Source organism: Misgurnus anguillicaudatus, chromosome 12 (genome assembly GCF_027580225.2).
Source record: "Misgurnus anguillicaudatus chromosome 12, ASM2758022v2, whole genome shotgun sequence".
Lineage (NCBI taxonomy): Eukaryota > Metazoa > Chordata > Actinopteri > Cypriniformes > Cobitidae > Misgurnus > Misgurnus anguillicaudatus.
Window position 1 is genome coordinate 32776005 of NC_073348.2, and position 12563 is coordinate 32788567.

Genomic DNA, 12563 nt, shown 5'->3' on the forward strand with positions numbered 1-12563 from the left:
TAGAGTGTCCATTTAAAAGAGTATGTTGAATTGACTTGCATATTTTACAGTATCTATCTATCTATCTATCTATCTATCTATCTATCTATCTATCTATCTATCTATCTATCTATCTATCTATCTATCTATCTATCTATCTGATACTATATATCTGTCTGTCATTTAATAGAAAACAGTTCATGTAAACATCCTAAATCCACTGGGATGGATGACATACAATGGATGGCTCATATTGCTATTAGAGACGATCAAACACGTATTATAAAACATATTGATCAGCCAAAACAAATTTCCTTACATCACTCAATAACACAACATTATACTGTCGAAATATTAAGTGGCCAATTTAACTCAAGACTTTATCTTGGAAAACAAGATCTCCATAACAAGGATATATTGCTCCTCCTATCTGTCCGTCGTCAAAGGAGCAGACAGGTAACGCAACATCAGTTTCTCTGATAGGAAACTAAACATCGACTCTGAAACCAAACGACATCAATTATTTTTTTTATCACAAACCGACGAAGAGAAAGACGAGTCTTGGAGAATACGAGCAAATTTGGGATTTAAGGGAGGCGGGGAGGATAATATATCTCTCTCTCACCGTGTTTTCTTTCCTCTTCCACCCTTGCCGACACCTCCCTCGAGCAGTGATCTATCTTACCGACTCATGAAGAGACAGGACCGGGGGATTCGTTAACGACTTGAACATCTTCGACATCCAAACGCAGTTACTACACAAAACATTTTACGGCGCTGTCATTTGCGTATTGAGTGCCATGCGTACCCGCACGCGCTGTTTCCTGTAACATCGACCGTTATTATAAAACTTTACTTAGTGTTTTAACGGCTATTTAAACGGTTCACGTGACCGCGATAAGTCCTCATTGAAGCATACACTAAACATTTTGGCTTTAAATTAACAGGAGTCGTCTGTCTTTAAAAAATCTTCTCCTCTGGAGCTTGGGAATTGTACTGATTTCCATATCGGCGATGTTGTTTTTCATATTAATCGATACCTGAGACCTGGGGCGAAGAGTTGGGAATTTTGTGTGTTTTGTGCGGACAGCCTCACATCAAAGATAACTGAAACACATGAAACTTTTATCACACATGACTCGGATTATTGAAGATGAGACGCTTGTTTTGACGACCACAGTGGAGTAAAGTGCAGAGCACCATCACCGCACCTTCAGGATGTTCAAGCGAGGTAAGATCAACCAGATTTGACGTTCATCAGGTTTATGTGTGTTTTCTTTGGTGCTCTTCAAACAAATGTAACTGTGAAGCTGAAAGTAGGTTACATTTCTATTCGTTGCGCTAGTGGCTGTTTGAGGCGCATATTTCTTTATAACTCCTCGTGATAGTTTTATGTCAGGTTATCTTGGGTTTATTTGGCTCCTTAAGTTGTGGAGAGCTTTGCGCCAATGAAATATTCATACACAGCACGCAATATTATCCTTAAAAATAGACAAGCGATGCCGCACTGCAGCTGACGACCCGGAGCTTGCTGCGCGTGCCTTAACTAGTACAATTAAAAACAGTTGAAGCCAGCTAGTAATAATCGTTTAATAAACTAGAAAGGTGTTCTAAAGACGACAAGAGACTGTGGAAACAGTGTTTGTGAACTCTTAATCATGTTTCTCTATAAAAATAAGTCATACGAAATTATAAATGCTTTTTGATCTGTGTTATTGACGTCTATATCATATTGGCAAGCTGTGTTTTGGATCAAGGCTAGCATTAAAGCTGCACTTTGCAATGTATTATGTGAAGCATTAACTGGTAGTATATAGATTTTAAAATAAACCTTGTGCAAAACAATTCAAGAAACATCCAGGTCACGTGGATTGATCGATATGTGTGTAGATGAGTGTGTCCAGACGGGGGCGCTATTTTACCTTCAGTGGCAGTGTGTCACAATGCTTTTAGGAATGTGATGTTTAAAGTTGTTACATTAAAAACTTTAAAAATATTTTATTATGCCAATTAATTATTAAGACATTTTTAGTTTATAAATGTATTTTTTTTGCACTACGATGTATTCATATTAAATACTACTACTGAATTGAAATCAATATTGTGTTTATTCATACCTTAAAGGTGCAGTGTGTAATTTTTAGAAGGATCTCTTGACAGAAATGCAAAATAATATACAAAACTAAATTATCAGGGGTGTAGAAAGACCTTTCATAATGAGCCGTTATGTGTTTATTGCCTCAGAATGAGACGTTTTATCTACATACAAAGAGGGTCCCCTTACATGGAAGCTGCCATTTTGTGCAGCCATGTTTCTACAGAAACACTTAAAGGGACACTTCACCCATTTGCATTAAGCTTTGTATAGTTAGAACCCCAGTCATGTTTTTGAATGGTCGTGCATCATTTCCTCAGTTGCCAGCGAGACAGGAGAAATACAGATTTCAGTGTTGCACTTCCTTCTTTTAATGATGTAAAAATCATAATTTTGCATCATTGAAAGCAGGAAGTCCAATATCTTTGTTGAGGGGGTGAGACTACAAACACCCCTTTTCTTTGTCAAATAGGCACCAAATTTGAAATGTATGTTACATTTTGACTATAAATATGACGCACTTTCAATAAAGCTTAATGTTTCCACCGGTGAAATGCTCCTTTAACGGACAAACTTTTTTAAGTTGTCTCCAAAAATGACATGTTTGTCCGGTGGCGGCTACGTAGCTTCTCTATGTGTTTAAAAAGCAAGAGGTGAGCAGTGGACTGAGCCGTTGGTTGCAATTCGCAAACTCACCACTAGATGCCGCTAAAATTGACACACTGCACCTTTAACAGTTATTTTTTACCTGTAACATTTTTACCAATGCTCAGTGCGCAGCGTCAAACCAGCTATCATTTACTGTTTATTACAAAAGAATGTGTGGGTTTGAGTTGAGGGAAGAGATGGGATGGAGAGAGAAAGATAGTAAGAAGAAAGCAAGAGAGAGTGGGGTTGTTTGTTTGCTAAAAGGCATTCTGCATAAGCTTTGCCACCGAGCCCCTCCTCAATGCTAACACACAATAACAGACAGTACAATGATAAGGAGTTATGAGTGTTTATTGTTGCCTCTGCTAGCAGCAGGAGTTTGTGCTTACAGCCCGGGGGTACAGAACGGGGTCTGGAACGCATAATAATTCTGCAACTCGAATCTGTTTATGGGAAAGCTGTGTGTCTTTGTCAAATAGCATGTGGTTTGATACACACTGGATGTGATTGTGACTTTTGACTGTGACACACAGTGTAATAAACTATTTTTGGTTCTTTAAAGGTTCATAAAGAACCGTTTCATTATTACTCTTACCTTTTGTGCAGCTTAATGTTATGGATGAAACCCTACAGTCCGACAAAAGACATTTTAGGAAATGTTTATCTTTAATAGTGTAGGCCAACAACATTTGGAATAGTGTTTGGAATAACTAGATACAAATATTTTGTTTAATCTCATATGCAATTTAAGTAATATCACATGCTGGCTGTGATCAATCATGCTAATATTCGGTACTATGGCACCCCCTGCTTGGGTGATAATGATTTTATGCAATAGTTATACAACATTAAAAAATTACATAAAAAATTATTCGAAGAACTTTGTGGAAAGAGCTGTCAATTTGAAACATGCAGGGTTCCCACGGGTCCTTGAAATCCTTGAAAGTTTGTGAATCTGGGGAAAAAATTCAAGGCCTTGGAAAGTTTGTGAAAATAATACATACATAGATACAGGTCATTGAAAGTGCTTGAATCTACTTTATGCAACAAGTTTTCTGGGAAAAAAATCCATATTATTCCCTGTGTAGTGTAGGATAATATCATACAATTTCTAGACTTTTTAAGCACACGTGCTAAACTGTTCGTTTTAAATGCTTATATCTTCTGTATGGGAATGTTGGTTCATACCAAAATGCTTTTTTGCATAGTTTGCATGTTTGACACATGAAAACGTCTTGGGTTATATATGTAACTGTTGTTCCCTGAAAAGGGAACGAGACACTGCATCTTCCTTGCCATACTTCCTGCGTCCCTGTAACGCCGTCTTTGGCAATATTTCAGATAGCGATATACTTTCTGTCTCCCACGTCACCCTGTCTTTGTCATTAAGCCTCACCATTGGTTGAATTTGATAAACAAATTCAGACGCACTTACCCCTGGAGGCGTCCCCAAAGTGTCACCGCAGTGACGCAGCGCGAGTTCCCTTGAAAGGGAACTGAAACAATCTTATTAGGTAACAAGATGTACCTTGCTCTCACTTGAAATGTGTCGCCACATTTAGTCCTTGAATTTGAGGGTATTGGACCTGGAAAGTCCTTGAAAGCTCCTTGAATTTGAAGTGAACTAAGGTGTGAGAACCCTGAATGTGGAGGGGTTAAAAAACATGGTATTACCATTGGACCATGTTAAAAAAACATGGATTTTTGGAATTCAGACAGAGATGTCAAGTGTAGATGAGATGATTTAATAAAATGAAGACTTCTGGTCTGCTGGCAGGCGATGTTGCCACAGGAACCCGCTGGCTGCTGTAATGAGCCTGTGTCTTTTCTGCCTATGTCTCCCATACCCTCTCTTAACCCCAGATTGCTGGAGGTACTCTGCAATATGGCCCCTACTATTTCCATTATCAGTCCACCTGTACAAGAGCCTGAGAAAAGAATAGAGGTAGCTAAGATTAAATAAAGGCCCGCACACACACACACACACACACACGGACGCACACACACACACACACACACACACACAGACAATTGGCTATTGGCTGAAGCACAGGCAGGAAACAGGAGGCTACTTACCATACAAAGTGCTACTGGCTGGGCAGCGGCCCGGTGCGGCTCGTTGGCCCATTTTAATAGCTCGTTCACTTGAAAGCTTGTTTAGTCAGAGATCTCACACACAGCCAGGCACACAAAGTAAGAAATCGAGCCACATACACCCCCACCTGTGGCGTCGAAAATCATCCTTGCCAGATCACAAACTTAATCGCCTACACTTAATGATGATTCAGTGTTCTTGTGATGTGAATATTGCCTTTCTCACTCAATAATTCAAGAGCATGTAGGTTTGTAGGTGTCTATGGTTAAAGGCATACAGACAGTAGATGCTGCATGTGGCAAACCATTAGCGTGTGAGGAATGTGCAATGTGTTTATTTAGATAAGCTATAAGTGATCAACTTGCATGGCATTAAAGGCTGTTAGCGGTTATTTAACAGGTTATCTACAGCTAAGTGCCTTTATGTGACCGGCGCCTAATGGGCCGTATCTGCAGAGCCTTGCGAAAAGTATATGGTCGCAAGTTTATAAAGATTGAGTTTTTTGCTGTAGCTCAGCTGGTAGTGCCCACAGTGCTCTCATAAAATATATAGGTTGAATGGAAGTAGTGTAACCTAACCAGTAGAGTGAAACCTAGAAATATTTTTACACTTTATATTTTTGGCAGATGCTTTAATTCAGTGCAACTTACAGTGCATTCAAGCTAGCTATACATTTTATTCAGTGTTTGTGTTACCTGGGATCAAACCAATGACCTTTGTGTTGTTCACGCAATGCTTTTCCAAGTTAACTCTTTCCCCCCCAGCATTTTTTTAAATGTTGCCAGCCAGCATTTATTATGATTTTTACAAAAGTTTAATGCCTTCCAGAATATGTTCTTCTTTAAATATATAAACATACAATATATATCAAATGAAAGAACAGACCCTCTGCTTTCAAACAAAACAAACCATTTCTTCATCCTACCTTTATTTTTATCACTCAAATATGGGTAGGTTTTTTCAAAAATAAAAATTTTTGAGCAAAAAGCTGAAATAATTGCATTTTTGTGAAGGACTTTTGATAGAGATTCAGAGCGATGATCAAAACATACACAGAGTTTGAACTGTTTGACCTAAGGGGCTGATTCAGACAATAGCAGAAATACTGATTGCTGGAAAAACTCGTCATTGGCAGGGAAGCGTTTTCTCTTCAATGTCGGGGAAAGAGTTAACATGATAATCATGATATGTGTTTTTTAGGATGTATAACGAGTAGGGCTGTCAAAATAAACGCGTTAATAACGCGATAACGCAAATTCATTTTAACGGCACTAACGCGCGATTAACGCAACACGCAATTTCTGTTTGACCCACAGCTGGATGAATTGAGACGCAGCAAGTGACCGGAGCTGTGTAGATGAGTCGGAGCTTTTCATAAAAATAAGAACATTAAGCTCTCGTCTAGCGAATCCAATGCTCTAAATGGTCATTAAACATCTAAAATGCACGTTTTCTGCACGTGCAGTTTTCTTTATCTGCACGTTTTCTGTGAGGTGTATCCATATAAAGCAAAGATGCGTCTTCTTTCACTTTTTAGTTTCGTTTTAAAAAGCATTCAGAAATTATAGAAAATAGACCGCAGGACTTTCTTGATGTTAAAATAATTATTAAGAGAGATAAAGTTCGGGATCTGATTGATGTTAAAAGAGTTATTAAGAGTGACAAGGCTCAAAAGCGATGTCTGACGCAGACGTCTGAAGCGCATGCACACAAACGCGCGAGTGCGTTACACTTCGTGCTATTTATACGCATCTTCAGGAGACTGTGCTCGATATATATAGACATCTAACACAAAATTACAGGTTTAAAAATATGCGTTTTGACAATAATTCACGCAGGTATGATAATCTGTTATATCTGAAGTGATTGTTTGGTTAACTGTTAAGGAAAAGTATCTGTTGTGTCATTATATTAAACCCTTGCATTATCCTACAGTCTTAAAGTGGTCTGTCTCAATGTCAAAATTAAACAATAAAAGAAAAACATATATGTATTGATATTGTTTTTGCTCTGCATTAACAGGTATAGTTCTGTCATGCTTTGTCAGATTCCAACAATTGTTCCAATTGTTTTGAAGTTTTTTAATAGATAATGTTAAAATATAAATGACACATTTTTGAAAATTTGCTCATCCCAACTCAATTTGCCAGCACAGGTCACAAATGATGCAGCAGCAAACAGAAATGGAGAAAAAACAAGGTCTTCTAAAGGCAAAAACATTTATAAAACTATGGCTGATGGTTCTGTTGAAAATGTAAACAGGCTGTTGTAGACATACATTTGCATATAGCATATATATTATCCAAATCCATGCTGATTAGAGCATTAAAAACTTAAAAAGTGTTACATTTAGGTAAATTTAGAACAGATAAAAATGTGCGATTAATTTGCGATTAATCGCGAGTTAACTCATGAAATCATGCGATTAATTGCGATTAAATATTTTAATCTATTGACAGCCCTAATAACGAGATATTACATGGCAGGAAGCGACAAATAATTGTCTTGATACCCATATTGAAAAATCGCTAAATGTTAAACTTGCTGACAAACAGGTGTAGCTCTGTTCGTTTTTGTATACATAATTTTGAAGGTTTTTGTAATAGAGGATGTGTAAATAACAATTCATTTTTGAAAATTTGCCAGGAGGGGTCACATATCACAATTTTTTACTTAAGGGTCTGCATAGAATTAACGCATTATTACATTTTTGAGGAGGTGCGTAATCACGATACCATGTAGGGTACACGTATAGTGCCTACAATTGACGCAGAAGTATAAATTAGGCTTTACATGTTATATACACAGGAATAGGGGTGTCACCATTCTCCAAATCCTCGATTGAATTACATTTTCGATTCTAAGTTCACGATTCGATTCGATTCTAGATTTTTACGTTTTTTTTTTGCACCTTAAAAACGCGCTTTTATTACCGTGAGACGAGATTGTGAGACTATACCCCAATAAGTCATGTTTAAATGCTGTTTTCATAACTCTTAAGCAACTGAAATAAGTTGTTGTGAAACTTAAACAGATCTCAGTTCAGAGAAACGACAGGTCCTGGCACAGACGCTGTTCTGCTGTGCGGGCGGGAGGCACGTGCTGTTTTTTGTTTCCCATGTAAAGAGCAGTTCGCGTGGTGTCTCCTGCATCTGCCATGCTATCTTTTGACTGGCTGTAGCTAGCTAAGTTAGTGAAGGTTGACTAGCAGCACTCAACACATGTTTTTTTACCGTTTGGCAAGCCAACCGGACGTGACATGGGGGCGTGGCAGCATCGATAATTCCATTTTTAATTTGAAGTTCGAGGTTGTGACTTAATTTTGATAGATTTCGATTTAAAATCGAATTTGTGACACCCTTACACAGGATCTGTGAAACAGACCTAACTAAACTACACAAAAACCTATTATACAATGAGTCACATACTCAAAAATGTCAGGAAAGGGCAGAGTTATTATAACCTTATTTGTATATTCATCACATTATCTTCAAATCTGCTTTCATTCATATAGTTCATTTATCTCATTGCTGGGTAATTACCGAAAGGTCTGTTCACGTAACATTTGTACAATCCTAAAAATAGATCCATCCAAGTGTGACCTCTTGTCATACACACGATTAACCCAAACTGTAAGCAAACATTTGGCTTTTTCTCCCTCTTTGGAGTGTTAATTAAATTTCAAGGGGCGGTCATTAGCCAATGATAATGAGGAGTCAACAAGAGAAAAAACAAACAATAATCTTTCGACAGAGGTTTGCCATGTCACAGCCAATTGAGAGATTAATGATGTATTAAAGGGAAAAGTGGCTGAATCGCGCGGGGAAAGGTCATCCGTGACGTGCGCTCCCTTTAAAAACGCTGGGGTTCTGTTTGTGCTCTTCAGAGAGACGTCTACCTGCCCGCGGTCTACTGTTTGTACAGCGGAGACGAGAACTTCCTGCATGAGATTTACATTTTATTAACTTGAAGTTAACTAGATGAAGGACTGGAAGAAATGGAAGTACAGAGATTTTAATTCTGACATCTTTGCTTGTGGGTGTGGATGTTTTTGAGTCACTCTTAAAAATAAAGATGATTCACTGTGCCATAGAAGAACATTTATTGGCTGAATGGTTCAATAAAAAACCTTTAACATTTGAAGAACTTTTCTGGTTAAAAAAATGGAAAGATAGAAATGGTTCTTTAAAGAACAAAAAAAAGTTCTTCTTTGGCAAAAAAAGAATCAACTAATGTTGTAGACTTTGAATGGTATAAAATTGTCAAAAAGTAATTTAACCTTGTGCTTTTAAAACATTTGGGAGCTATTCAGAAAGGATTTAGGGTTTCAGCATCTGCCTACCTCACCTGATAATGGTGGCAGACTTTAATATCTATCGAACATCACTGGATCATTTTGGTCCCTCTGAAGTCGTCCCGCTTCCTTTTAATGAAGGTAAAATACAGAATGTGCTCGTTTGAACTGCACCATCTAAAGTGAATACTTTGTCCACAGGCTCTTAAATGATTCACAGCATTAAGAAAAGATGAGAGCTTCGCCTTGATCCTGACAGTTAAAAATTGAGCTCTCATATTACACACTGTTAAAAGACAGAACAAGGACGTATTTTTTACCCTTACTGCCAGACGTTCGTATCTCATCTGGTGGCGGGAGACGGGAAACTACACACCTCGAACATCAAGGTCCTTTGACAGGAGCCGCTCCAATCTCTGATTCAACATGGCAGATTTCGATCGCCTTGAGAGGTGACGAAAGGCTCGTTCAAAGCCGTCTCTGACTCTCGACAAAATTAGCTGAAAATCACAGCTCGGGGTGTAATGTGAAAGGATGTTCTTGGTGGCTGCCGTGTCATGGGGCGCTGTGAGTCTTGGGTATGTTTAATTTCGGGTGACAGGATAAAGAAGGCACTGTCCCGTTCCATGGCTTCTATTTCCACACTGACCTCTCTTGCACTTGTCAGACCTTCGCTGATTTGGTTTGGCACGGAGATAACACAGAACTAACAGAGATGTAAAAAACCATACAATGCCTTGGGGTGGGCAGTTAGACGGGCAATATTTAGGCATCTTCCTTTAGTGAAGCCTCACATACCCTTTATCCACCAGCAAAGTAGTCACAATGTCTTGGTGAGGAGATACTTGCCGATAACTTACATAAGTGGTACCTGGGGCTTGGGATGTGCTATTTTTATTTGAGCCCAGAATTCAGGGGCGCTGCAAGTAATTTTGGGCGCCATAAAAGAATATGAGGTTGGGCCGTCTACCACACCCATCTGATCTTACTACTAATAAAATTGATCTTTGGGGGTCCCAATAGTGCATGGGCCCTTAGAATTGTACTACCTTCTCCCCCTTAGTGACGCTCCAGCCAGAATTATCTTTGCTTTGGTAGAAATGCATTGGACAGGACCTGATTGAGCATCACTGTTGGTGAAAAATGAGTTTGGAAGGTGGTCTCTGAAATAAATGGTAGCAAGATGGAGACGAATCAATAAAAATAAAGTGCATGCATGTTGATTTTCTTTTATATAAAAATAATAACACATTAAACCCAGTAGTGGCAAGGGGCCTGATCTCTAAAGGGAATGAAAGAATGAGAAATAAAAATGCACACACACAAACATGAAGGCTCAGTTTAACAATACAAACCTCTCTCTGAGTCAACCGTAATAGTATACTATGATACAGGACTTCAGATTATTTGTTCCTTTGAATACATACTATGGTAGGGGCCATACAAATACACTTTAACTTTGGTGTGCATGGACTAATAGGATTTGTTGTGAAGGATGCCAGATTGCACTTTTACCTCCTGCCTTTAAATGTAAATTGCAGTGTTGTAAAAAGCTGCCGTGACGTTGCAAAGACAGTTACGTAAGATTATGGCCTTTTTAGTAAACAAAACTTTAGTGCAACATAAAGTAGATATTCTGTGCACTACTGTAGGTTATAAGTAATTCAGAGGAATCTGGCAGGCGTGTTTCAAGCAGAACAAAACTGGCATTCGACAAAGTCGCTGGGGTGTGCGTGCAGCATAATATAGCAGATAAGACACACATACTGTGTCCGAAAACCCGCCCCCCCCCCCCCCCCCGCAATACCCTTATTCACTATTCCCTATATTAGTTCACTATATAGTTCACTTGAAAACTGACACCAAGCGCCGGAAGTGCTGCGGGTGCCATCTTGTGTCGAGACGTGGGAGTTCATTGGCACACACTTCACAGTAAATAGGTAGCGGTTAGCTGTTGCCTGTACATCGCTCGATGCATTATGGGATTGAATAAGTACACTTGATAATGGCCACTTGAATTTTTTAGACACCACAAAATGTCTGTTCCTCAAATAGTGCACTATGTAAGGGTATAGTGAGCTATTTCGCCATAAAAGTATTTGCAGTCTTGCGTCATTTTTAAATATAATTGGCTTTAACTGAGAGTCTGTAACTAAGAGTGCAGTTTCTTTTACCAAGTTACATTTTTTAGGGCTTTTTGTGCCTTGATTTAGACAAGATAGTGCAAAGTAGACAGAAAAGCATTGGGTGAGGATAGGGGAGCGGGATTTGCAAAGGACGTCGAAGATGGGAATTGAACTAAGGTGGCCGTGAGCACAAAGCACACTAACTACGGGGCTATCGGTGCTGATTTCTTTACTGCGTTAACTGGACATATCTAAGGACTCATCTCTTAGCCTTTTGTTCGTGTCACATCTTTTTATTTGATAAAGTGTAAGCAAGTGTAAGTAAGTCACCAATATATTTGTTCTGTTTTTACAGCAGAGAGTGCCTGTAAATCTTATATGTATATCTATAGATATCTAGTCAGTACTTAGGAGTGCACTAGCAAATGGATAACCTCAATTCTAAGAGATTTGCTGTTGAGACGGGTTCGTACTAGGACAGAGAAAGAGAAGATTACAGAATTTAAACTAATACAATACTCTAAAGAGGTACACAATTATAATTTAGCTTTAAGCCAATGAGCCATTTTTATCTCATATATGAATGACAAATAAAATTAATTCTCATCACGATGCACCAATTTTAAACTTGCCAAAGTACAAATTATATTTAAGAGCTTAAATTTCAGTTCTTCATATTTTTAGAGACAACAATTCCTTCAACACAAGGTCCCTGATCCTGGTGTTCTCAATCACAATCTGTGCGTTGGCACAGGGACTTTATGCACTGTTGGCGATTGATGTTGCAACACCTAGATGAGTCCATCTAAGAGTTCTCACTGTCTCATTACAACAGACTAGAGCTGATGTTTACAAATGGGATACCATAGACATAGCCTTGTCTGTAGATAAAGATGTAGGGCTTTTGTCTAAGATAGCGAGAACAATGGAGAGGTGCTGCGTGCCGTGCAATCTACACGGGCGTGTATGTGCGTGAGAATAATTGTGTGTCACTGTTACAGCGGCCCTTAGGGGACGGCAGAAAGGCACATGCTGCTAGAAAGGCCTTGGGGATAGATGCTCCAAATGTCAGCTAAAACACGCAATTCTGCACCAGACAGATGCAACATGCACAACACCAGGAATCACCACTGCGAGAGAAAAACATGAGGTGGGGGTTGATTCAGGTGTAAACCTAAGATTAATTGTAGATAATATAGAACATAAATACTAGCGAGAGAAGGAAAAAGAGGTGAGGAGAATAATATGCAGGGACTTACAGTAAAGGCTGTACATTGTGCTTAAAGCAATAGTTCACCCAAAATCAGTATGATTTACTCAACCGAG

General features: G+C 38.8%; 1 protein-coding gene across 1 annotated transcript in view; it reads left to right on the plus strand.

Annotated features, from left to right (window-relative positions):
- Nucleotides 1–401: 401 nt before the first annotated feature.
- Nucleotides 402–12563, plus strand: part of rtn4rl1a (reticulon 4 receptor-like 1a) — a 116065-nt gene continuing 103903 nt past the window's right edge. The window contains exon 1 of the mRNA XM_055208010.2: nucleotides 402–1210. Within this exon, the coding sequence (XP_055063985.1) occupies nucleotides 1198–1210 (13 nt within the window). The 5' untranslated portion in view covers nucleotides 402–1197. The remainder of the gene's footprint in view (nucleotides 1211–12563) is intronic.